This window comes from Agelaius phoeniceus, chromosome 12 (assembly GCF_051311805.1).
Source record: "Agelaius phoeniceus isolate bAgePho1 chromosome 12, bAgePho1.hap1, whole genome shotgun sequence".
Lineage (NCBI taxonomy): Eukaryota > Metazoa > Chordata > Aves > Passeriformes > Icteridae > Agelaius > Agelaius phoeniceus.
In genome coordinates this window covers 13,125,835-13,152,403 of record NC_135276.1, presented here as the reverse complement: position 1 = coordinate 13,152,403, position 26,569 = coordinate 13,125,835, and the positions used below count along the sequence as shown (strand labels likewise).

The 26,569-nt window shown below is 39.1% G+C and overlaps 1 protein-coding gene across 1 annotated transcript in view; it reads left to right on the top strand.

Moving 5' to 3' along the window:
* Positions 1-4,130: 4,130 nt before the first annotated feature.
* The window catches only part of ESRP2 (epithelial splicing regulatory protein 2), a 45,534-nt gene continuing 23,095 nt past the window's right edge, over positions 4,131-26,569 (top strand). The window contains exons 1-3 of the mRNA XM_077185129.1: positions 4,131-5,562; positions 7,349-7,501; positions 8,437-8,565. Coding sequence (XP_077041244.1) covers positions 7,367-7,501; positions 8,437-8,565 — 264 coding nt within the window. The 5' untranslated portion in view covers positions 4,131-5,562; positions 7,349-7,366. The remainder of the gene's footprint in view (positions 5,563-7,348; positions 7,502-8,436; positions 8,566-26,569) is intronic.

Below are 26,569 nucleotides of genomic sequence, written 5' to 3'. Positions count from 1 at the left end.
GTAAACTCATCCAATCTTCCTAGAAATTGGCATTAGTTCTGCTAGAGGCTGGTAGTCATGAGTCAGACAAGACTTTTTAAAGACCTTGTACTTTCAAGACAGGGCAGTGAAAACAGAAGTACAAAGAAAAAAAAATAGAGTCTGCTTCTTTGTGGAAATTATGCCATTCTTGGGTTGGATAGAATAGGACACAGGGTGTGTTTGAAATCCCCTTGTCAGATCTTAGGTATGTAACAATTGCTGGTAGAAGTGAAGTGAAGCAAAATAACCATAATCAAGGTGAAAGATCAGGAAATTATTGAATGATAGGTCCTATCATGTCTATTTTGGTTGCATATAATTGCATTAATCAATTTATTACACAAAATGCTTCAATGAAATATTCTCAAAGCCCAAGTACTTCAGCAGGTGGTTAAGTTTTGCTTATGTTTTGCATTTATATTTTAGTTCTCTTTATACTGTGGTGAGAAAAAGAAGTGCATTAGCATATCTGTATGTGGAATAAGTTTAATTAAATTCTAATGAAGAAACAGGTTAAATATCAGAGCAGTTAAATATTATAGGAACACACCTTCCTTTTTTATCAAGGTTTTTATGTTAGCTGAGAGCTTGTGGTACAATCTGAATGAACAGACAGAGATTAGTAATTTCTGCATAGATAATCTCATGAGAGAGACTAGTATTAGCCAGTTCTCAATAAAACTTGAGGAGATGTAACCTGCATGAATTCATCATTAATTGTGCAAACCTTGCAGTTGTTTTTCATTGAATAGCTTGGAGTTCCAGTGTACAGTCCTTTGTATTTGATGATCAGTTCTTTCATCACTGCTGCATTGCAGCACTGATTATCAGCTCTCAGTAAGTGAGAGCAGTGTGGAGCATGCAGATCTTTTGATGTAGATAACAGCCTTTACAGGTCTTATGTTTTCTATTTGGTTTTTGTGTTTACATGCAGAGATGACTGGAAATGGGTGACTGGAATCCAATGTTCCAGATGGCTATGGCCACTTCCCATTCTGAAACATCAGTGATTTTGTGGTTCAGTGAACTTCTGAGAACTTTCTGGCTGTACAGTGTGAATGTACACTGTGTGGGAATATGACAGGCTGAATATCATTGATTCATTGAAGGAGTTTCTGTAAGGGTAAATAAAGCACTACTGAATTTCCTGTCTTGCTACTCCCGTGACTGGAAATCTCTGAGTTGGTCTGTTAAAATATAAAGTACAAAATGGCCCAAATTAAATGCTTTATGTAGATATTAGGTCATTCTCATTTACTATTATGAGGAGTTAAACTCATAATAGTATGATCTTTTCCCAAGAGGATATAACTTTATCCTGTTGAAGCATAAATGTGTAATTTTAAATTTTATTATTTATAAATTCAGAAGATTATTCTGTTTAATTGCATGTAAATACTAGTGAATAACAGAGAGCATTGTGGCTTTTAGCTATTGCAGTAGATAGTGTTATCAATTTATGTGTTACTCCTTTCACTAGGGCAGTAGTGATGGTAGCAAGAATGTTGGTAATGGAACTTCTTTCCTATATAGCTTATGTAACAAATACCTCACTAGATTAACTTTATCATTAAAAAGCAAATTTTTTACTGTTGGCTATTCTGCCACACCAACAGACTTGTAAACTGCTAAATGCTTTCAATGGGCAAAGAGAGAAGGGGTTAGTATATAGAAATGTTCTGGTCTAAGACTGTCTTGCTTAAAAACCTGTCAGTCTTGATTAAAAACCTGCCACAAAGGGATATTTTCCTTTGAATTTTCTTTCTCATATTATACTCTACCTGAGACTAGTAAAAAAAGAAGCAATTGCAATGAAATGTATTTAAGCAGGTTGTAAAGGCAATAAAGCTTCACACAAAGTCAATTTTGAATCCCAGGTAAGGCAGATGGAAAGAGTCAGGAAGTCCTTGCATATTCATCTCATTAGGTAACAGGAATTGTACCACATGGCTTGTCGAATTTACCATAGCTTAAAGATCCTGTCTCAACTAGTTGCAGTGAGTTATTTAAAAACTTAGCAATGAGATCAGATTGGCAACCAAGAGAAAGTTTCTCATCAGCAAAGCAGTGCAGCAATGCACTGGAATGGGTCATCCCTGGAGGTTTCCAAGTCACAGCTGGACAAAATACTGGCTGGTTAAATGTGCCAGCAGTGCTGGCAGTAAGCCAGTGCTGGACAAGGGGGCTTGCAGAGGTCCCTGGCAGCAATCATTTCAGTGATTATTGTAAATCCAGAAAACTGTTCAGCAAATTATTCGACAGACAACATTATTTCCAATTTTAAAAAGAAAGGAAATTCAGTTTATTTGTTATAAACTGTTTACTTTAATGTAAATCTATAATAATATTTATGAAGGACACTACAATGCATGCATGTTTGATCTGTCCACAAGTTTGGTGGAAAAGTAAATGCTTAGATTTTCAAAAGACTGGTAAGCGTAATCTGGAGAAACTTGGCTAAACAACTCACAGCATACTCCAATGGGAACTGAGCACATATAAAATCTTTGTAGGATTAAACCACTGCATTGATTGTCATCCCATGAAGAAGAGAAGCTATGTAAAATAATAGGGAAAGTAATTTCATTTTTATTTGTCTAGTCACCAGTTTTATGTTTTAACTTACCTTTAAGTCAATAGAAATAAATTCCAACTGACATAGGATTCTAAATGAATGCTTCCAGTGTGGCTTTGTGGTGCTGGTATCTGCAGGATACCAATCCATCAGAGCCACAGTTCTGAAGCTCTTCTGCAGATTGCTGAGCTTTTGTGGATATCTCAATGGAAATTATTTCGAGGCTTCTACAATCCATTGTAATCATGGCACAACTACCTGGCAGACCAAAAAATCAGATCTCTCCAAACATCTGGACAGCAATCAAAGAACACTGCTAAGCACTTGTTCCCATGTATTTTCCCACTCATTTTCTGTTAAAGAAAGGATGCCAGAAAATTCTTTACCTATGGGTTTATGTTTCAGGAGTTGCAGTAAGCTCCTCCTTTAGCAAATATTGCTGCAGTATATTACAATCCAATCCAGGAGCCAAGGATTGAATGGAGATGAATTCTAAATATCTTCTCACATTTGCTTACACATCACTCACAGATCTTTTACTTCCAGTGCCAGTTCAGTTTGGAGAAGCTGAGGCATGCAGAGAATGTAATATTATCCTTATTGTGCAGAGAAATACCAAGGCTCCATACTTATTCAATTTAATATCTCTGTTTCTCTAAATCACAGGAAAAAAATTAACTAGAAGAGACCTCTGGACATCTTTTGGTGCACATCTTTGCCCTGCCACCATGGCCAATTCTGAAATTAGACCAAACTTCATAGTTATTTCACTTTTTTCAGGGTATTTCAAACTATTTTATAGGGATAAATATCATCATTATTTTCCTCCTCTTAACTGATGAGTAAAATATTAATGAGGACAAATAACTTCTTAATATCATACTAGTTTGGAACAAATGATTGACTTCCATATTCCCTGAAAGGTTATTGAGGTATTTCTCTAGATCTAAATGCAGCCAGGATATTACTCCAGATCTCATGTCTCAAAGTTTCATACTCCTTTTATTAGGCTTTAACAAAAGGACTTCAGTCATCAGGACATTCAGTTCACAGGAATTTTTAACAATATAGTAAAAGAGATCCCTTCCCTCCCTTCCCTTCCCTTCCCTTCCCTTCCCTTCCCTTCCCTTCCCTTCCCTTCCCTTCCCTTCCCTTCCCTTCCCTTCCCTTCCCTTCCCTTCCCTTCCCTTCCCTTCCCTTCCCTTCCCTTCCCTTCCCTTCCCTTCCCTTCCCTTCCCTTCCCTTCCCTTCCCTTCCCTTCCCTTCCCTGTAAGAATGAAAATGCCACTACAAATTTATCCATTCAAGCACAATGCTTTTAATGAGTCTCTTCAGTGTTCTCATGTGATCTAACTGTAAAACTGATCTATTTTACAGTTTTAATTGCTTGATTAATAAGAAAATAATCACAGTACTGAGCTTGCATAACAATGAGTGTCCATCTTTAAAACTTTTGTTCTCCACCCAGTTTCAGTTATGAGACGTAATCCTCGCATGGAGCCTACAAACAAGGACCTCTCTAAATATGCCTACCAGGATTAAAGCTAAAGGTGAGCAATAACTCTTTATTTCAGCAAGATCTTGGTTACAAATTAATTTTTCTATGCTCAGTGTACAAGGGGTTGTCCCATATGTTTTTCAGGAACTGGATCCTGTTGCTGTTCTGTTGAGACATCTGGTGTCACTCCTTCACATTATTTAGCTCAATAAATTGCTAGTGTAGTTCAGAGCAGAGAATGGGAGGGCTGTGGATAGAAAATGAATGAAAAGCCAGTTGCATAACCTGATACTTTCAAATGTGTGATATTGCAGGAAGGCCAGCATTTATTTGAGGGGTTTTTTAAACATTTTAGAATATGTTTTAAATTCATTTAGCTAGAATAGTTCAGATGAATTAGTAACGGTGGAATTATATGGGTCAAGAAAGTCTAAAAGTAGAAACCAGATGGGCTTTCTATGAAGAGAGGCTACATTTTATGAGATGAACTAATATAATTGTAAAAAGCATAGAAGCTTTTGGGCTCACCAGCCTTCAATACCATGTGTAGATTTCAAATCAATTTTCAAGGGTCTTTGGCATTGATTTGAGGAGGATTTCTTTAATCTGACATGTTGCTCTGAGTGAATTACAACCATTTTTCTTTCACCTTAGATCCTAAAGACAACTACATATGTATTGGCATTCTCTGAGCCAGTTCACTGGAGCCTGTGAGCATATGTGTCAACCTGGCCAAGAATTTATCATGTGTATGATCTTCTATAGAAATCTGCTAATTAAAATCCCATTATGTATGAGGCACTCACATATTAGGGCTACAAAATGACATCCTCATGAAGACAGCTAAATTGCCACAGCCTGTTTTTTTTTTTTCTGTGAACATAGCTACAGTTAAAATTTGTATTTACACTTAATGTGTATTTACACTTCATCTGTATTTACATTTATCTGTACAAACACTGCCTCTCTCCAAACACTCCCATATATATGTGTGAGTTTGGGAGGCAGGGAACAGGTTGGGAAAAGAAGAACAGTTCTCACACTTGCAGTCATTTTTATGGTCCTTATTACAGACTTCAGGGATAAGAATCATCCCATACTCAATAACAGTCTGTTACACTGTTTCATTACCACTATATCCAAAGGCTATAACAGAAGGAAAACGAATGGGGTTTTATTCTACCAAGGACTTCTGGAAATGCATTGACAGAGGAAAATATAGCTGCAGCATAAATTCAGCAATGCTTGAAAATACAAAGCTGAAAATATTTTGAATATATAAATATATACATGTTACAGCCTAAAGTTTTCAACTTTCAAGAATTTGCCTTTTGGTAACAAAGTATTTCCAGGATTGCTTCTCAGGCAGCTGCATGAGCTGCAGAGACAACAGCTGAGAGGTGTTTAACTGTCCTGTGATGCTCAGTGAGAAGTACCTGTGCAAGGTTTCCTGCATGGCCTCTGTCAGGTAAATACTTGTAACACATGAATTCTAAGATACCTCACATTGGACAGCATCCTTGAACTGTAGTTTGTTTTCACTGAAATAAATAGAATTAGTCTTGCTGGTGGTGTTTGCATGGGGAATCAGTGCTTGCTAGAAGGAGGACCATAATAACTGCTACAATTAATCAATTATAAAATTGGAATTTTGAAAGACGATGAGAAAATGTGATTTAATATTTTAAGCCATCAGGTATTCACAGTTAAATGCCTAGCTCTTCATTTTCCCAGGATAGGCATCAGTAGCTAAATAGCAGCACCAATTTTCATTCAGTAAAAACTCTGTTTCAACACAACACTAATACTGAAATATAAACTGAAGACTTAATTAAACAAAAGAAAAATTATGACTAGTCTAACTTGCAGCATTTGGCCTTTAAAAATCATTAGTAACTCATCCATGGTGGCAGTAGAAAACATAACTTTCAAAAGAGTTTAGAAGCCTTTTGATCTTTTTTTCTGCTTTAAAATCAATTTCAGTTTGAAAATATCCCTGAAATTTTTCTCAGTCCCCGATGTTACAAATATTGCCGCTGCTGTTGAGCAGGAGTGTTTTCAGCAGCTAAACTAGGTGGTATTTCCCGTTGTAGTCTCACCAGTGAAAGAGGAGAGAGGAGTGGAGAAAAGCTGCCCACCTTGGACTGCAGTTAATGCCCGGGAGACAGCTCCTTATCGAGCACGTGTAGGAGAGAAAATGCAGGTCTTTACACTGTGTTTTTGCAAAACTTCCTAGATACATCCTTTCTCAAAACAAAAAGAATTGTTTTTCTAAGACCCATCTTTACAAACCATGTGAAAGACAGGGCCCAAATTACAAAGTACTCTCTACCTGTAATACCCCTTAAAAATCCCTGTGGAATGCTACACTTTCATTACACATTAGCGTTGGTGTCGGTAGTTGGATACACACACACAGCAACGTGCACAAAGGCCAATAACTTAGAAGCAGGTAAAGACTTTTCTTTCGTGGAATTCAGTGCTAAGTCACGTAAATTTTTTACTTTTAGCCACGTAAATTGTTCAGATTTGCCCCGAGCGGGGCGCGGGTCCGAGCGCACGGAGCCCCGAGTGCCCCGCACGCCGGGCGCGCTCAGCCCGCACCCAGCGCCGGGCGGGAGCCGCTGAACTGAAAGCAGGTAGAGGCACTTCCTGCAGGCAGAATTCAACAGAGAAAGGGAGTTTGCCTCTGATCTCCTTCAAAAACCAATCAGGCCGGATCAGCCAGGCGTTGATTCTCCCTCCGTCCCTCCTACACCTTTTCCAGAGGCCCAATGGCCTTGTCCCTTTGGGAGATTGACTAGAGTCACATGAGCTGCACCAAGGGCAGGTAACTCAGGAGAGGGGAAGGGGAAGAGGGAAGGAAAAAAAAAAAGAGAGAGAGAGAAAAAAAAAAAAAAAAAAAAAGCCCAAGCCCAGACTGAGCTGCCATGATGTCAGAGGGAGAGAAACCCACAGCTTGCTAATTTCACCTCCCAATCGGCCCCGGGAAGGAGATCACCGGGAACAGGTAGAGATGGGAGCTTTCTTTCTCCATGTTTTTTTTCTTTCCCAACATCCTAAATAGCTCTTTCTCTCCTCTTTATATTGTGACTTCTCGTTCGCTCCTTTTCCCTTTGATTACTTGGAGGTAGGGGGTGAGCCTTGTGGGATTTTTTTGGTTTAATTTTTTTTTCTTGTTAGTGTGTCTTTCTTTTGCTTTTTTTTTTTTCCCTCTCTTTTTTTTTTTTTTTGACCTCTGCTTTTGATTGTAGTTGTTTCCCCCTGTGGTCATGACGGCTTCGCACAGTGACTCTTTGGTGGTGTTGTTTGGGGCAACAGCTGGTGCATATGGGGCTAAACTGGGTTCGGATGAGAGGGAACTAATTCTCTTGGTGTGGCAAGTTGTGGATCTACAGAACAAGAAGGTATGGCTTCGATATCCGGGGCGAGGGCGCGTTCCCCGGCGGGGGCGAGCGGGCTGTGCCGGGCATCGCCGCCTGCCCGGAGCCGTTTGTTCATTTCACAAATGCACCGAGGGAAGGGAGGGGAGGGGAGGGCGCGGGGCCCGTGCCCGGGGCTCAGTCCCTGCCCGGGGCTCAGTCCCTGCCCGGGGCTCAGTCCCTGCCCGGGCCGCTCGCTCGGGAAGCTCCTTTTTGTTCCGTCTTCAGGGAAGGAGTAACTTTTCAAGAAAGTTTGACCGCTTCCACACCCCACTGCCCCGTCCGTCTTAAATCATGTGCAGCTTCGAGGATGTCTACGGACTTTTGAAGCTTTAAAACAAAAAGTTCCCCCGGGTGGCTCCCAGCGTGCTCGCTTCCCTGGGAGCCGGCTCACGGTCACCGTTGGACCCTTTGGGCCTGCTTTTTGTTTGTTTAACCAATGTTTGGATAACCTTTAAGAGAATATTGACTTCTTTTAATTCTTAGGCCAACCTAAAAGTCATCTCTAGTATTTTTTTTCTCCCCAAAAGCCCTATCATAAATAACCCCCTAGAGATGAAGGGCTTTGATAAAACAAACAGCACTATCAATTTCATTAGTGGATTCACGAAACTGCCTTTATATCAAGTGATCTTCCCTTTGTACGTAACAACTCCCGAAAAGTCGGTGCTAACTGCAAAAGGCCTCCCATGAAATGGGCTTGGATACTCCGAAGCAGAGAGCGTGGCTCTCCGGGGTGGGAGGGAGAGAAACCGCGGCCAAAGGTTTCGATTTGTGAAATAGACAAATGCGTTTTCTCCTGGCATTTATCGGGAGGTGATACTGCACCTTTCTGATTTTTCTGCAGTCTCAACACAATGCTAGAAAGAGCTATTTCTATTGTTGCTCACTTTTGTCCATAATTTCTTTAATGTTTTTAGGTAGGGACACTACACAAATCCCTGGTGAAAGCAGACAACTTGGACTTAAGTGACCAGTGTCGCGAAGTCAGTGGCTTAACACCAGAGGGACTGGGCAAAGCTGAACCACTGGACCGGGTTCTTCAACAGGTGAGGTGCTTCTTTTGGGAGCAGGGGCTCTTCAGAGTGAACCCATGAGATTTAATGGATTTGAAAAAGGAAACAGAATTTAGTTTTGTCTTTCATTTTGAAATCACTAGCAAGTTTTTGTGCTTGTTTTTAAGCTAACCCAAAAGAGACCTGAACCATTTGAAATGGGAACTCCATAAATCTGAAACAGTTGTGTATGATACCAGATTATTTGAGTTGATGCTGTGAGTCCTTGGAAGATCTGACTTCTGGTTTTTTTGATGGGTCTACTTTTATTCCAAGTTTCTTTTAAGCTTTGAAAGAGTAGGCCAGTAAGAGTACTGCTTAATAAAGCAGTGCTAATCAAACTTTCAGACTTCACATGGTACATTCTAATCTACAGGTTCACTGCTCTAATGGGTATTGATAAACTTTTTCTCATTTGTTATTCTTAAAATCGGCTGAAATCTTCAAAATCTTTAATGTAACATCAGATATGCTTGTTGTGTATCATTCTTTTCCAGGTGAGATTAATGAGTGGATTATAAAGTGATTTGGTTTGATTATTTTCTAATGTTGTAGTTTTGCTCTTTGGCTCATTTAATTTCACATTGAGCCAGTAAATCTAACATTTGTATGATACTTACAGCTCAAGAGGACTTATGATACTTGAAAAAATTTAGTGCAAATAGTGTACACATAATGCAGTTCCCAAAAGTTTGCTTACTTTGACTGTCCTTTCTATGCATGAAATGTGCTTGAATGGAAAAATACAATAGTGCATTTTTGTGTAACATATAAACCTGCCTTTCCACACCTTGTCTGAATCATTCGTAGGTGTGTTTCAGCAAGAAACTTGCTTAGGCAGTAGAACAGGTTCATGTTGCTGTAATTTCTGGTGACACAGATAACTTGGCAGACTTGGTCCTAACCCTCTTTGATACTGCATGGTTAACACTACACTCTGGAGTGTCTTTGAACATGTAACTTCTATCTGGCTTAAAATCTGTCAGCATTGGCTGCAGTGGCATTTGTTCTAATTGTATTTGTTTTGTTAGAGTCCAGGACCAAGAGGTGATTTTCTTTTTATTTTTTGGGGTTTTTTTGGTTGGTTTTTTTTAAAGCTCCATAATAACCCCTGAGAAAATGTGCAGCTGCAGGTTTGATCTTGTCCCAGATCTTGCACTAAAGACATCTGGAACAGCTTACCCTAGTACACTCTGTTTACCTTTATAACAGACACACTTTAATTATACCCAATACTTTATGAGAGATTGTATCTTATTGCCGTAAATTGCACTGTAGGTGGGTCTGCTTTAGCAAATAAAAGGAAATACTACCTTTGTGTGTAGGTGGGTAGAGACCCTTGAAAAACAACAATTTTTTTCCTTTTTGTTTGCATATCTATGCAACTAAATAATGATTTTGCTGTTAATTGTTGGATGCCTGTTGTGATGTGGCCAGTTCCATCATAAGTCTTCTGGAACACACCTTACCTAAACTCTTCTCCCTTCCCCTCTGTGTCCTGACTCCTGTGGGATTAGGAAAGAATTCAACTTCCCACTTGGAGTGGTGGCAAAAAGCAAAACCCCGTATTCTTTATTAGTAAATCCTTTCCTGCATTTTTGAAGACAAGTCCATGGGATATTTTAATTGCATCATGTATTTTAAGGATCAGGTGACAACACATACAGTTTTTTTTTCTTTCTCAGTTAAGCATTTTGATTAGCAAAAGCAACAGGTAGTTGAAGTGGTTATTTGAAGTGGAGGAGGAAAAGGAAGTAGACTTGTACCTTGATTTGAGATGATGTTACAGAGTACGTGAAATTAGCTTTCCACACCCTGCCTGGATTGTGGTAGAAAATTGATGATGCAGCTGAAAATTGCTCACCTTAGCACACATCTCAATCATGTAAATGAAAGTTGTGGTGCCTGCTTCTGGCTTTTTGCCTTGGGTTCCCAATCTCTACACGTAGAGGGAAGTGAGAACCACTGAGCACAAATCCATTGTAACTTTTATCCATGTTTCAGAGGCCTCTTTCAACTTCAAGCATTCTGTGGTTCTGAATCAGTGATTTGTAGCTGGTAAGCAGCAGATCAGCTTCTGTGGGTCTGGAGTTATTCCCCTGACCACAGAAAGTCTCCTTCTATTGCTGTATACTTCACTTTCCAGCAATGATGGGGTCTACCAAAGGCCTGTAGTCTGTGGTCAAGTCTTTACTCTGCTTTTAACCAAGCACTTCATCAAATAATGCATCTTTTTAATTTTACTTCATATTCTTTAAATGTTACATCTTGCACAGCTTACTACTTGAGTTTGTCTTGAAATTTTCTGAAATAGGGTTCCTTATCAATAAATTTTGGCTGTTGTAATCGTACAAGGTAAAGTCCTGAAGCACACTGCCCCCAAATAACCAAGCTGTTTGCTGCAGCATATGCTCTGTATGTTTGTTGCAAGGTTTTTAATACTGTACTTGCCCAGGGTAACAAGTATTTGATTCCAGAGGTACTACTGCAGTTATGAGATCCATCTGTGTTTTCTCACAGGTGATGGGCAGGGTTGTGATAGCTTTCCTTTGTGAGGGTGGAGTATGTACAAATGTCAGGGAAATAGTTAACCTGAAATTATAAAATGTGTGCCCTTTGGGAGCCCCTTGCTTGATGTATTTAGTTCAAAATGGTATTAATAACTTACCTCTGATGTGAGACCAGTAATGGTGAACTCACAGCTGCTGAGATGTTGCAAAAATGCTACTGAGTAGAAAACTGAGGATTTTTATTTAACAAAGTAGGAGATCTCTTGTTCAAGTGTGTATTTGGAACTCTCTTGAGCCTGTGATCTAAGCCTCTAAACATGTATCAACTACACTACTTACCAAAGGGAATAGTTTTCTTCCTGCATGACTGGGACATTCTTGCCAGTTTGATTGTTTAGATCCTCAAATCACAGGACTGGCTTATTTAGCATGTTATTTATATTTTTCTAGTTAATTGCTGTTGCTTAATAGTTCCCCACTTTGCAAGCTTTTAAGGGAGAGCAGTTATTCTCAGGTTGCTCTCTGAAACCTTGTAGGAATGGAACCTTGCTTTTAAAGAGCAAAACCAAAATGAACTTTGCCTTTCTCTCAGCCCCATTACTCTGTCATCAAAAAGCTGCCATCTTCATGTGCTTCTCTGATTGTAGCCACGGGGGCTCTAAGATAAAGATCCCATATGAAGTTGAAAGTGTTGTGGATTTCTTAATCCTTCCCATATAGAAAACCTGGCTGAATCAGCATGACTTGCCTTAAGACATGCTACTTTCCTTATGCAAGGCAATATTTGCATGTCTTCCTGAAAAAGGATGTCTAAGAAGAGTTAATAATGTTGGAGAACTGTCTGCAGTATTTAGCTGTAATTACCATCTTTCTTTGAACAATATACATAAAAAGGGAGACATTCTCATGTGAGACCTGGCTTTACTTTTGGGTCTACTAAAAACATTCTATTTTAATCTATGGATTGATATTAAAATATTAAAAATTTGTTTCAAAGACTCTCCTTGTCTTGCTAATTGAATATACTGAATCAAATACACCAGTGAATATTTTGATTCATATTCTTATACAGAGAGACAAAGCTGGGCCTTTCCCCCCCCCACTACTCCCCTAAATAATGCTCAAATTGAAAATACTGAATGGTTGCCACTTTATCAGGTGATAGCAAATTGCCAGTTCCCTCAAGCATGTTTGGATGCCTATTGATCATCCAGCTGAGCTGCAGGTGCAATTTATTTTCAGCAAATTCAGCAAGAAACAAGCTGGTTAAATGAGCTTTTGGAAACAAATGGGATGGGGGGAGAGGTGGAAGAACTCATGAATTCCTCTAACCTGATAAACCGGTTACAACCCTTTTTTTAAGAGAAACTTGTTCTGCAGCTTCTTCCTCACAAAGTGCTAGCAGAACGTTTTCTTGGTTCCCTTGCCAGCTGTCACATCTTCATTTTGGTTAAATGATTTTTAAAATTTATTTTTAATACACCTCTCAGTCTTCAAACTGCAGAAAAATCTGAAAATGTGGGTGACTTTTTTTTTTGAGTCCTACAGTTGGTCTTCCAACTTCAGATTATTTGTTGACTGCATCACCACAATAAAACTTCTAACAGAGTTTGGAGTATTTGCTGGGTCTGAGCTCTGGTGGTTTGGAGCAGGTGTTTGGCGAATCTTTGGCAAGTGTTACCAGACAGGCTGCTCTGTCCACAACAAACACTTCGGGTGTCGTTTCACAAGATTTGGCTTCAGCAGTGAAGCCAACTTCTCCCCTGGCCCTACACCAGACTTTGCCATCTTTTTGTTGTGTCAGTAAAACCCTTTGTGAAGCTGTGCTGTAAACAGGATCACTGAAATGAGCAGATGGGGTGGGAACTTAAAACTGCTTTGCTGTCCAAGCTCACATCCTGTGAAACTACACCCTTTGGTTGTGTTTTCATGATCCAACATGTTTGATGGCGATACCAGCTTAAGCTGTTTCTGCTCCTGAGCACTTCAGTGGCAGCTTTCACTTAGGCAGGTGCTGCTACATGGCCCTCCCTCCTGCATTCTGCCTGTACAAAAGTCTTTGGGGCTGCAGATGGAGCTGGAGCAGGGCACTGTTCTGAGTTGAAGGCAGTTCTGGTCTGGAGTGGTTCTGTCTGATGCTCATGTGGCCGATAGGAAGTTTTCCCAAGGGCAGCCGTAGCACGAAGGTGTGGGTGAAAGGAGGGTAACATTTTAAGACAGGTAGGGCACTGAGCAATTTATGTGAAACTGTGGCCTTGGTTTGGCATCAGCAGTGAGTGATGAGGATTTCCTGATAGACACAAGGGCCTTCAGGTTCTCAGGGTAGGTAAGTGATAGATTCCTGCTCTTACAGGAGGCCTGAGTGTCCTGTGTGCAGGTAGCCTTATGCAGAGTTTTCACATTTATTATCATCCAATAGCTCCCTATTTTCACTGAGAAATGTAGATGAGGATTGCTTAAATTATGTTGCATACTTCTCATTGGAATATCACCAGTATTTACTGTAAGGAATTAAGGATGTGCTAATGCTTCCTGTAGCTGTAGGACAGTGCAGTGTGAATTTTTAATGTTCTTTTAGTTATGGCTAACTTTTTTTTTTCAGAACCTTGGTTGCAATTCTATTGTTGATGTCCTAGATAAACTAATTTTGTCTTTACAAATTCTCAGCACTACCCAGCTCTGTAACCCACTACATTGTTCTTGAAACACTCAAATCTGTTCCCTCAAAAAGGCCAGAAAAGACTTGATAGCATAAACAGCTCTGTTATGTATATTAAATATATATATGTATATACAGAAATAGGCATATGTAGATCATGGGAATCCATTTGTTATTGGTAGCACTTATGTTCTCTTATGTTGTGTGGAAAAGCAGTGACATTAGCTTCTCCAAAGGCTGCAATACTTTTATCTGAATTCCTCAAGTACTCCCTGTAGGAAATAGGAAGGTTCCTTTGCTTTGTTCCAGTATTTAGGTGCGTTTCACTTCTGAATGAGCAGAGAATTAGATAAAAGAATTTGTCTAAAGCTGTGTATTCTTTTTCTTATGGGCATAAAATTGTGGTAGCCTTGGCAAGCTGGGCTATCTTCTCTTAAAACTCAAAGTGCCAGTATTAATGAAAAGTAAATAATTTGGCCCAGTGGTCTGAGGATATGAGTAGACTTTTCTGTGATAGCAGATGTTGCTACATTTGCTGGTGAAGTGGAACAGTAGCAATTAATTACCAAGTCTGGGATTAGCATATATTGACAAATAAACTTTACTATGAGCTTGCAGAACAGCTTGAGGTGCCTGTCTTCACAGGGAGTGATGTGCCATGTTTGTAAACTGTGTCACTAATACATTTGGATGTTTCTACAGCTATAATATTATGTTTGAATACATGAATTTCTCTTGAAATTGTTCTTGTGGGTTTTTTTTAACATCATTGAAAGACAGCAAAATAGAGGGTAGAAGCATTTTAATACAAAGATTGCTGGATTGCATGATGCTCAGGGACTTTGAACTTCTTTCCTCTAACTTGCTCTCAATAGCTACTGAAAAAGTCACTGGAAATGTGTTAATGAATTATTGTCAGGGGTTTCAAAAGTAGCTGAGAAATAAATGAAGCATAAAGGATTTTAACATGTAGATGGGGCATTTAGTGACATGGTTTAGTGGTCAACTTGGTGCTGTCAGGTTAATGGTAGGACTCAATGATCTTGAAGATCTTGTCCAACCTAAATGATTCTATGATTTGCATTCTATGATTTTGGCAGTAATTATGTGTGCAGTGCTTCTATCTGTTCTTGAAGTTAACATGGAAGCAGCTTAGAAAATTTTGTGTGCATTTGTCTGCAAACCTGTGCTGTTTCTCTCTTCCTCTGGTAGCATTTTGAAAGGGTTGCACACTTCCTCAATCTGTATGTTGGTTTACTTGATTTTTTTTCCCCCTTTCAATAAACCACCACTCTTCAGTTATATATGGTTATACATAACCATATATAACCATAGATATGGTTGGGTAGCTGAGTGCTGCCAAAGGAGGGCAATGTCTCTGTCAAACTCTTGCAGCACTTCTTTTCTGAGCAGTTGGGTTTCAGACTGATGTACAGTTGCTAGAGTTGATACTGCTAGCAAAGCAGTGCTGTGGCCAGAACTAAAAATGCTGATTAAAAATTAATTTTTTAGCATCATAATGTCAATCCTGTCTCATTTTATAATTTCTGTGGTTAAAAGTGAAAATTTGATGTCTCTTAATTAGAAACAAAACCAGTAATTTTCCCTCACATTCATGTCTTTGCCATCTCCTCTCTGCTCTGGCAAAGTTTTTTCTTTCCTGCAGAGATATCATGTTGTTTTCTGTTAGCTACAACCTTATTCCAATAAAGAGGAGGAAATACTGATGCTCTGAAAGACACCTTGACATGTGTTCTAGGAGAGTCTTGAGTCAGAAGCCATGTTTGTTCTACAAACCATGTTTCAGTACTTTGCTCTGATAAATCTGTGGTGGTGTTCTCTAAACTGTTCACAATTTGCTCCAGTGTCCTTCTATACCTCTGTTCTTGCTTTGTTCACAAACAGCTGCTTTGCTTATTTGTCCCTCATTCATTAAATCCACATGCTGTAAAGGTTGATATGAGTTATGGGATAATATTAAGCAAAAGGTATTGGGAATTGAAATTGAAATGATCACCCCTTTTGATGAGAGACAAAACAAAACAACTAAAACCAACTCTCACTTCCCCCAAATGTCTATTTCAAAATATTTTGGTTTCTCTTTCCTCCTGCTGACTTTCCTTGTAGAGCTGCAGTGGGAAGATGTGGCAAAAAAGGATTGAGAAATGGATATTTTATTAACACTAAAATATTGGTTAGAAACTTAAGGTTAAGAAACAGTTGTATTCCTTCTTGCAAAACTTGGCTCCTGTGATGATTTTGGACACCTGTTAGCTTAAAATGAAAGGTTCTGATGCTAAAGGTCTAGGACAGTCTCTGAATTTTGTTATCATTCTTATTGAATTCAAATCAAAACTTAATCAGTGAGGTTTCCATTCTCTGGCTCTTATTCTAGAGAAATGTAAGCATGTGCTTTAGTATTACAATGAGCTGTGTCGACATTGGCAGTGTGTGGAATTAATGCTGCTGTAACTTCTGTAGATGTTTACTTGCCTGGTAAGTAAGTCTGTTGCAGTGAATTGCACTAAGAGGAAAGTAAAACTATAGTAATGTTACTTGAAAATTAAAGTGAAAAAACCCCTGTGGAAGTTTTGCTGTGTAACCAGACCTTATTGTAGCTGAAAGTTGATTTAAGTTAACTTTGCAGCTTAAGAAATACACGAGACATTGTATAACACACCAATCTCCTCTTGAATCAAATCCCATTGGATTGGAGGGGGATGGTGAGAGATACAGAGTTGGAAATACATAATTGGCACAAGAATGTGACTGTGACAGAGTTTTGCAGTTTGCCTGATTGGTAGCTTGAGTGTCTCAGTGTTATTTCTTACAACAAAATTAAACTTACACAGGACTTCATATTATTGTAAAGTATGTGAGATGGCACCTTGTAAATATGAAGTGCAGAAGAAAACTGCAGTTCTTGTGGTTATGCTTAAAGAAACAAAAGAAAATATAAATCAACACCCTTTCTCTGTAAGTCTCAGATGCTAAGATTGATCACAAGGAGCTGTGAATTACTTCACATTCAGACAAATTCATGTCAAGTCTTTCCAGTCCCAAGGAACTTGCTTTGGAAGCAGTAAGTTACCTGAAAGGGAGGATGTAGTTCTGTAAGAGGAAGCAACATCCAAATAGTGTAACCATTAATGTCATTGTTCTGTGTTGGCCAGGTCTGAATCCCTTGGAAGGCCAAGTGTAAATTTTGATGTTACTCGGTTGTGAACTGCTAAAATCATATCTCTAATGGTTTCTCACTCTCATTTTTCCTTTTGAGTCATTACCAATTTTTGATGCTTGCCCTAATCTGTGACTTGAAAGTTTGAGAGATTGAGGGCAAACTGATTTAGGGATCTAATTCCACTTGTCCTTTATGTATTTGTGAAAGCATGTTTGTACAAGAAAGGGAACACTCCCCCATTTACAAAGCAAAGCAGAGTCAATTTAAGAAAGGTTGACTTTCTTTTGCTGATGTTTGTAAGGGTTTGATCAAGAATCACTTGGATTCTTACATAAGCAAAGATACTTCATAGATTTCAAGGCTGTTACTCAGGAAAGTCCATGCTTATTATATTCTTACAGTAGAAGTTTAATGGAGAAGTAGGAGTATGAGAAAATCATGCAGGAAACTGGGTTGTGGATAATAAGTGTCTCTTCATTCTCTTCATTCTTTTGCTATTGCCTCATCTTTTTACTTTCCCTGAGTATTACCAAAAAAAAAAAAATAAACTTGAGAAACAACCTACAAGAAAAAAATGTTTTAATTTTGCAGGCATTGGCTATTCTCCTACAACTGGTTAAGCTTGTACTACAAACAATGAGGTAGTGTTGAGTAAATAGAGCAGTACCAAGCATTACAGTCAATAGAGCCAGTGCTAAAGATCACATTGCTAATGAAAGTTTGTCCTTGAAACAGAGGTGAGTGGGAGTGGGGGAGGTATAGAACACTGAGAGAGAGCTTGTGCTTATATCAAGACTTTGGGAAATGTTGCAGTCATGGCATTAATTAAACCTAGAGTTTGGAAAGTATGTTCAACCTTGTCTTTCAGGCTGTAATGACTTGCTCTGTGAGTTGAGCTGATAGCAAGCAGCCTGTGAGGACTGTGAGGCACCACTGTAAACCTGTTTGAAATGTAGGTAAAAGGTTGACAGAGTAGGGATTTTTTTGTATTAGTAGTATTCAAAATTTTCTTTTTGCTTAAAATCAGACTTAGGTAATCATTTGTTAGCACAGATTATTCATATTTTGCAAGACATTTATATTTTTGTGTTATTTTGTTGGTTTTGATAGCTAAGGCCTCTTTCATACAGATTAATTTAAAGTGAAAACATAGTTTATCTCAGTAAGTGTTTCTTTATTTAGCAGTTTCCTGACACATAATGTAGTAGTAAAGTAAGTCCACAAACTCTGAAATTCTTATGTTGCTGGACTGGGGTGCTTTATCTTACACAAGGCTAACTTCAAGTAGCTTATTTGTGGAGTACTCTGCATATTTCAACACTCTCTTATTAAAACAGGTTGTGCTTTTGAAGATAAAAGCCTGTGACCTGATTGCTGTGACATTCAGATGGCCTGAGCCATGGTCTTGCCTTTTATGCTTAATGCATTACCTGAATTAGATGCTGTAGATACCATAGCTGGGAAGCATGCAAATAGTCTGGTGTTTCAAACTTCCATCTAAGAAATAATTAATCAAAAATGGTCATAAAATGCTCAAGTGGCATGGCTTGGACAGATCTTTGTCATGGCAGAAGGTTAGATGTTTGCATTCTTTCCTAGGAAGAATTAAAGCATTTAGTTAGCTATTGTTTACTTTGCTGCACAAAGACCCAGGTCCAATTAAAATGAACCACAGAAAGAAATAGTGTGGAAGTTTCATCTTTAAAACAGTTTACCACAGCCCTGAGTAACGATGGTCTGTTTTCTATGCTCCACAGAGTATCACTGGACAGACAAACCATGACAATTGTTGCTCTGTTTCTGTATTTCATGTTCCACTTGTTGCTGAACAACACTGAACAAACTTATTTTTATGCAGGAAATTAGCTGTAGGCTACTCTCACCAGCCAAGTTTAAAGTTGCCAGTCCCTCTATTAATTCTGAAGGAGTATAATGAATTTTAAAGGAATTTTCTCTGTTTTATTGAGTGAAAGGATGCAATAAATTTGAAGAATACTTTCCATTTTCCCCCTTGAAGTCTTGCAGTAATTATAAGAGGTGTCTGGAGGCCTTTCTTTCTTGAGAGAACTGTGAGGTGACAACAAGGAGGACAAGGTGGTATTACTTCTTGTAACTTCAGCTTCCAACCAAGTAAAAAGTAAAAGTTACTATCATAAATACACTTAAAAACATAATTCTGTGTTTTTCAACTACTACTTCTTTTGAAGATTTGTGGTTGGAATTTCATGGCAGAGCCCCAAGCCTAGGATAGCTGAGACCCTGTTGTCACCTTTTGCTCATGGCATGAGTGGAAAAGAATTCATTTCTTTCTGTGAGAGAGGCAACAACAGGAGTTTGTCTAAATAAGCCACTGCTGTGGAGGAAACTGCTTTGGAACAGCTAGAGAAGCAGCAGGGTGTGCAGCACCTGGTCTGGACCTCTGTTCAGGAAAGAAGACAAAGTGACAGCAGATTATCAGGTGTAAGAAACAGCATAATGTAGCTGAGGAGAAGGCAGTCTCCAGTGCTTGAAGCTCAGTGCCACATCCTGCCTCTCCTTGACACTTAGTAGGGTAAATTTGCTCTTACACTTGCAAATTCCAAGATGGATCTGTACTCTAACTGGTTTTGGATATGTAATGTCTCTCTTGAGTACATTTATGGTGGCCTTTGGTGACTGATTGGTCCTTCTGTTATTTAATGTAGTTTCTAGGCCACCAAGAGGTATAAGGTGATATGTAACTTGACTGGTCATACTGAGCAAAATTAGATTCTCTGGCAAGCTGGAAATGAACCCTATGCTTTTGTCCAAGCTAGTCTGCAGTCACTAAATAATCTCAGGCATTAGTGTTCAGTAGAGCAAATAATTGCCTTCTTCCTAATAGGAGAAATCAACTGGCAATATTATTTTTGAACATTTCTAGTGAATGAACCTGGGCTGCCTCTGTCATCTCCTGCATGTTTGCCCAGCAATGAATTCAAACCAAGGGGCAATTTCTTTTTCATGTTTATGTCTGAATTGTATCTAAATATGGTATTTTTACTCCTGTTTAGTTAGAAGGGGAAAAGAAGTTATTTGTAGCTTGTGGCTACACTGGGGCTTACACTTTTTTCTTTTATTTCCATACAGCAATTTCAGTACAAGGTCACCATGTATCCATTATCAGCCATGTGGAATATCAGTTAACAGATGAACAAAGGCAAGGGCTTACTATAGGATTCTCTGTTTAAAAAGTTACCCAGCACAATAAAGGGTTATCATACTTGTAAATAGTGCTGAAATGCAGTCTGTGCACCTCCCAGTAGTATTGACATGCTTTAAATTCCTCCATTGCATGGATAAGGCTGACATTATCAACAGGGTTGGAAGAGTGAAGGAGCAGAAGACTGCTCATGGAGAGTATTGTAAATAAATGTGAAACCCTCGTGGGTGTAGGAACTGAGGCACAAAGACCAAGTGAAAATATTTCCCTAGGCTGACATGTCATGGTATGTTGTGTGTGTGCAAGCCTTGTATACCAAAGCCATGGCTTGTTACTCCTGACTTTTCTCATGCTGTATTAGACCCTTTAAGTCTTCGGACAAACTTCAGGATTCAGTGATACTCCAATCTTGCTTATGTTTTAGTGGCAGACAGGTTCTGTTAATGAGATTTGGCTGCATCTCAACTCTTGATTTCCTTCACTTCCCCCCATCCTGGAAAACATGACCTTTCCCAAAAATCCCCAGTCCCTCAGGTACACACGTGGTGCCATTGGTGTCCTGATCTTTGGTGGAGCTGCAGAGTGGGCAAAATAGAGTCCAAAGTGGGGGGAGTCACACAACAGCTGAGGCTGGAAGGCACCTGTAGGTGTTGTCCAGCCCAAGCCCTGAAAGCAGGGACACTTGAGCAGGCTGCCAAAGACCATGGCCACTTGGGTCTTTGGTATCTTCAACGATGAAGAACCTGCAGCTTTTCTCAGCAGCCTCTTTATTGTTCATCTGCTGGAGATCTTCTTTCAGGAACCACACCTGCGACTGTATAATTGGGTTTGGGTGTTCTCTGGAATAAATTGTAGAGGACTTAGCATAAAATCAGGCTTTGGGGCAACAACTGCAGTGCCTTTTGCCTGTTGAAACAGAACTGGGAATAGAAAATCTTTAGTGAAACCTTTTTGAAGATTATCCTTTGTTTTCCATGCTGCTATAGCTGAAAGAAGACTGGTCATTGTTATACGCTCAATGCTACAAGCAAAGAGTGACTCACACCAAAAGCCTGAAAGAGAGTCTAAAGCTCTAATGTTGTGAATTGCAGTAATGTCTAATAAGTGATGATGATTTTTTTAAAATACAAGTTAGACTGGAAAACATCCATGGTTATAAACAGTATGGCTTTAGTCATAGGTTTGCACAAAGGAGGACAAAGCTTTTTTCTTCTCAGGGTACTTTACAGATCTGTGGAATTTTATTTTCACTTTCTCTGGAACAGTTTCATTTTAGCAATATGAGGGGTTTTTAAGCTCAAGGGAATATGTCAGAATGTAAGTCCTAAGTGAACCAAAATAAATTTTCTTCTAAGTTATTCCTGAAAGTTTTCTTCTTAATAATGACAAAAAAATGTCTTTCCTGAAAAAGTTTTATTGTCAGGGTTTTTATTTGTTTTGGTGGTTTTTGTTTTGTTTGCTTGGGGTTTTTTTGCAAAACACTAATCTAGAATGCCAAACCTGTTCCAAGTCTTTCGACAGGCTTTAAGCCAAATCAATTATCATCTCTCTGTCTCATGTCTCAAATTTTGACTGGACCAGATATGATCTGTTCACCCTCCCAAGTCTAAAGATGGCATGGATGAAAAAATGAGCACTTTTTGATATGCTGATCTGGCAGAAAGTAGACCATGTATTCATCTGCAATCACCAAATTGTAAACTCTGGGCAGTTTAGTAACATCCTGTTGATACTACTGGTTTGAAACCAGATCCCTACACCATGAGGACCATTCTTTGTGCAAAGAATATTGATAAATATAACTCATCTTTCTACTTGAAAATAGATTCAAGTCTAGCTTAAGTGTGGACTACAAGCTAAGCTGTTTTCTGGATTTTTATGTAATATTTTAGCATGGCACTCCAGACCTGCTTAAACTGCAAGGATGCTTTTAATTCTGAAGCTCTGTGAATGATTTTATCTTGTCTTAGCTGTGATGGGTCAGTAGGGCCAAAAGAAGCAAAACAGAGAAATTCTGTGCATGACTACAGGAAGGGATGCTGCTTTAAAGACTCACTAGGAGCTGCTGGAAATCTGATGCATAAGGGGCAGCTGAATTTTCTGTTACTTCTCAGAGGCGATTTGAAGAAAAAAATCCCCCAGAGTGCCATGGTGTTTTAGAAATGGTTCTATTTGACAGCATGGGTGCATTCTGTGCCTGAATTATCTCAGTGTTTAATTACCATGCCAGGCACAGATACAGCACAGATGCAGTGGCCTTTCTCAAGGATGACAGCTATTTTTAGTAAGGAAAATGAGACTATCCAAATAGACAGATGTTTATTTTAGTTTTTTGTGCATCATAACTGTAGAAAAAGCTTAATGAAGAATCTTCTTGTTTCTCCAAGATCTACATCTTAGTTCAGCTATATTTAAGGCAACACAAAGTGGGCTGTTATTTTAGTCCCTTGAGATTCATCAGTATAAAACACAGCAGCTTGTTCTGGCTTTCATCCAGCTTTGCTGCTGGCAAAACATGTCTCTTCAATCTCTTTGTACTCTCAGCTACATGACCAAAATCCTGTTTAGCCAGTTTTTCAAACTGCTGTTCAAAGTCTGTCCTTCCCTCTCACCACCTTTTCTCTAAGAACTGATTTAGGTTTCAAGGAGGCAAGTATACAGAGCAGCTTGTTTGATTCTTCCTCTTCCCTCTGTTCAGTTTTTAATCTTGGTGTGGAATTATTGAACAAATTCCTTTAAATAAGGAATGACTCATCAGAGCTTTGCTGGAGAGACTGATCTGGTGGAATAAGCAAGAGAGGTGGAGGATGATGCTAATAGCCTGGTTCTTGCAGTCAGAATGAGGGCTGGTTGCAAGATGCAAACAGGTAATTAATTAGCAGTGTGTAAGTGCTGTGGAAGGAGCAGAGGAGCAGGGCAGACAGGGTGTGTGAGCTTGGTGGGGGCAGTGTTAAGGTGGGGCAGCTTTGCCTGCTGAGGTGGGGGCATGCTTGGACGGCAGCATGAAGGTGAATGACAGCAGGTAAATAGCTGAGATGGATTTTATTAGTGGAGTGAAGGAGAGGGGGATGGAATTTATGAAATGACAGAGTTGTGGACAGGTTGTTCAACATGTGAGACAGAAAAATGTAATGTAAATCTGGTGCTGGTCTTAACTTGTCCTGTGCTTGCTCCATTTGGGTGGATGCTGGTTCAAGGCTGGCTTTTGAAATGCTGCCTGCAATCTGTGGTGCAAGAAAGGAGGCTGAAGATGGCTTTTCCTGGGCAGTGCTGAATTGCTTAACTGGTGTGGCTTGTTGTGCTGAATAATGTGGCTTTCCAAACACATCTGCCCTAGCTGCTTTAACAAGTTTGACACATGTGTTACGTGTATCTACTGCCTGAAAGACTTGAGGGTCCAGTGTAATCTATAGCAGCAAGAGCTGGTCCACAGCTATGCCTCTCATACTCAACCTCTGCAGAATTAGGAGACATCTCCTAATTGGGTGAAAGAAGCTACTTCAGGCTAATCTCAAATATCTGTCATTCCTCTGGGGCTATTTTGCCCCATGCTCTGATCCTGAGTGAATCTTCCCAGTCATTCTGCTACCCCCTCCTCTCCTCAGTTAACCCATGCCATGGTTGAGCTGGTTTGGATAACCAAGATTGCTTATGTCTCCTGACTATTCTTCCCATTCTTCTTGCCCTCTTCCAGAGCAGTACACCCCAAAGTTTGAAACAGGCTGGTTTTAAAATAGGAGTTTCTAAATAAGCTCCCAGCAAGTCTTGCCAACCTTGTGGCAGTTTATCTAAGGCACTTTAAGCTGCTGGCATTTGGTAAGAAAAGTAGAGTATTGTTTTGACATGTTGATTGTTCCACTGGAAAGGAGTTTGCAATGTTGAATGTTATCACTGACATTTAATAAATATGCAAATACTAACGCTTGGTACAAATAAAAAACAAATCCTGATCCTTGGGAGTTCTTTAAACCTTAGTACAGTTGGAATTCTGGGCTTATCAGTGTCCTTATGCAATATTTTACTACTCTGGCATCTTCGCAGTACAGGCTTCTGAAAATAACTGTGTTTTCTTTTCAGCTGTAGGTTGTGTGGGAAACACCACCTGGAAAAAATGTGAATGTTTCAGTGCAACAGTCTTGATTTTTACTAACTTGACTTACACCATTTGACCTGAGCATTTCCTCCCTTGTGCAAACATTTTTCTCCCTTTATTTTCTAACTTGATGACGTCTTTTTGATCTACAGTTCTTACATTTTATGTGTACAGCAGGAGGCTGCTTACATTTGCTGCTTTCTTCAGACTGTGTGGGTTAGATTTCTTCTTGTATCTGATCAAAATAGCTCCCTAACTGCACTCCCTGTATTGGCTCTTGAGCACCTCCAGTAACAAGGGTACAAAGTTGAAGGTTTGGGGAGTGTTTTATTGCTGTTCATCAGTAAGACTCTGCTTCCTTTCAGCAAGAATCCCTGTGCACCCCCTCTGGAGGCTGATTCCTATCACCATTTCCAACCCCTTTTTACAAATATTTGCTCTTTACTGTGTGCATTAGTTAAACAAAAAAAAAAACCCTAATAAGTTGCTGCATTTAGTAAGAAAGCAATTCTCATGTGTGTTATTGTGGTGAGAATATTTGTTGTTGGTCTGTGACTGTGGTCATCCACAGAACTACTTTTCTGAAGTGATTCCTCTGGAGTCCACTGGAATTTTCTTCTTTTTCTGATGTTTACACATCAACTGAGGTATTTTGAGCACTCTCAGATCTCAATTTTCTGACTTTAAATCATCTTTGAACAATAACTGGCTTTAAAGCCTCAGATTCTTCAAGACTTCAGCTTGTGGTAGGACCACAACCTGCACTAGCAATTGGGAGGAAACAGGCTTTGGGAATCTGCAAGTTTGGGTTGGTTGATTTTTAGTTAGTTATTTTATCTGTTTGTGGTGTGTTTGTTCTTTTTGTGTGTTTTGGTAGTGTGCAGAGAATTGCATTATAAAGGTTTTTGTTTTGTGGGGCTATTCACCCTTCTTATAGTTTCAAATATGTTCTCTGCTATTAAATAACTTCACTTTATAGATATGTTCATATCTATATCTGTAAATATATCTGCAAATGGAGTAACTTAGCACAAGGTGCTGAGCTGAGTGCCCCTCCTTACCCAGCTTTGCCCCTCAGTTCCCTGTTTTGATGTATAGTACCCAGTACTACAGGATTCTGAACTCAGAATGGTAGTGGAACTCTGGTCAGCTGCCTAAGCCTAGAAAAGGGCCTGGGTTGGTTTGAGCATGTATTTTGAAATAAAGCCTGGGTAATCATGTCTCTGCTCCTTCTAAATCATGTTCAATACACTTGTTTTCCCTTGTGGAGCCTTACCTTTGGGCTGCAGGTGCTGCAACACTTGCTCACACTGTGAGTTCTGTTTAGCTGTGGGATCAGGTCATTAGGACATCACCTTTCCTGAGCAGAGACTGTAATGATGTAGTGTCACATGTGTTGTGATAAAAACCAACTCTCTTTTCTCCCCATACACAGGTTAAGAGACTGCACAAGATATTGTCTAAGTCTAAAGTCAACTTGTAATTTGCTTTTGGGGTGGTTGTTTTGGAGTTATAAGCTGTTGCTGAGAGCAGTGGGTGGCTACTGCATCATGATTGTAATTATTGCTTGTTTGTGAGGTGATGCTTTCCTGGGAGGGAGTAGCATCAAGAGGGAAGCTTAGAATAATTACATTTGTCCCCTTGAAAATTAGTTAACAAGCTACTGCTTACTGATACATGTAGGTACTATAATATGCTAGCTGACTTACTCGGAGCTAGGAATTTAACACTGGTATAGAGTAATAAAAGGCTGGAAACTGTTATCTAAGGATGGAAAATAATGTAGAATAAGACAGCTGGAGCCCTTTCCTCTTGAGAATTACTCTGCTGGGCGTTAGCCATCCTAGAGCTCGGAATAATTTTTTTAAATCTAGTATTCATAACACTTTATCTGTACCAAGAACTTTATTAGCATGGAGGTGACTTGATTATAATTTTACTTTTGAAGGTATTAGATCACTATTTGTTTGGCTTTTCTTAATATATGACTTTTGAAACATTATTAACTCCTGATGAGTATGTTTTTTGCTTTTGAACTAAAAAAAAATTATTAAGGATATAATCAAAGTCAGAGGTGCTATAGGTGAAGAAAGGATATTGCAAAATCAATATTGTGATTTATCTTCAAAGTTCTTTCAAATATTTAAGAACTTAAATTATAGTTAGTCCAGATTCTGTACATTACCAGTATAGTATGATCACTTTTCATATGAACTCATAATTCTGCCATATCTTCCTAATTACTCTTTTGTTTTACTATATTCTGGGTGTTCTTGTTTGCTATTCCACAAATGCAGTTTATTTGCCTTCTTTAATCAGGAGCCCATGTCTGTTCTCCATCATGTTTTTGAAAAAACTTTTGCAAAATGTTGAA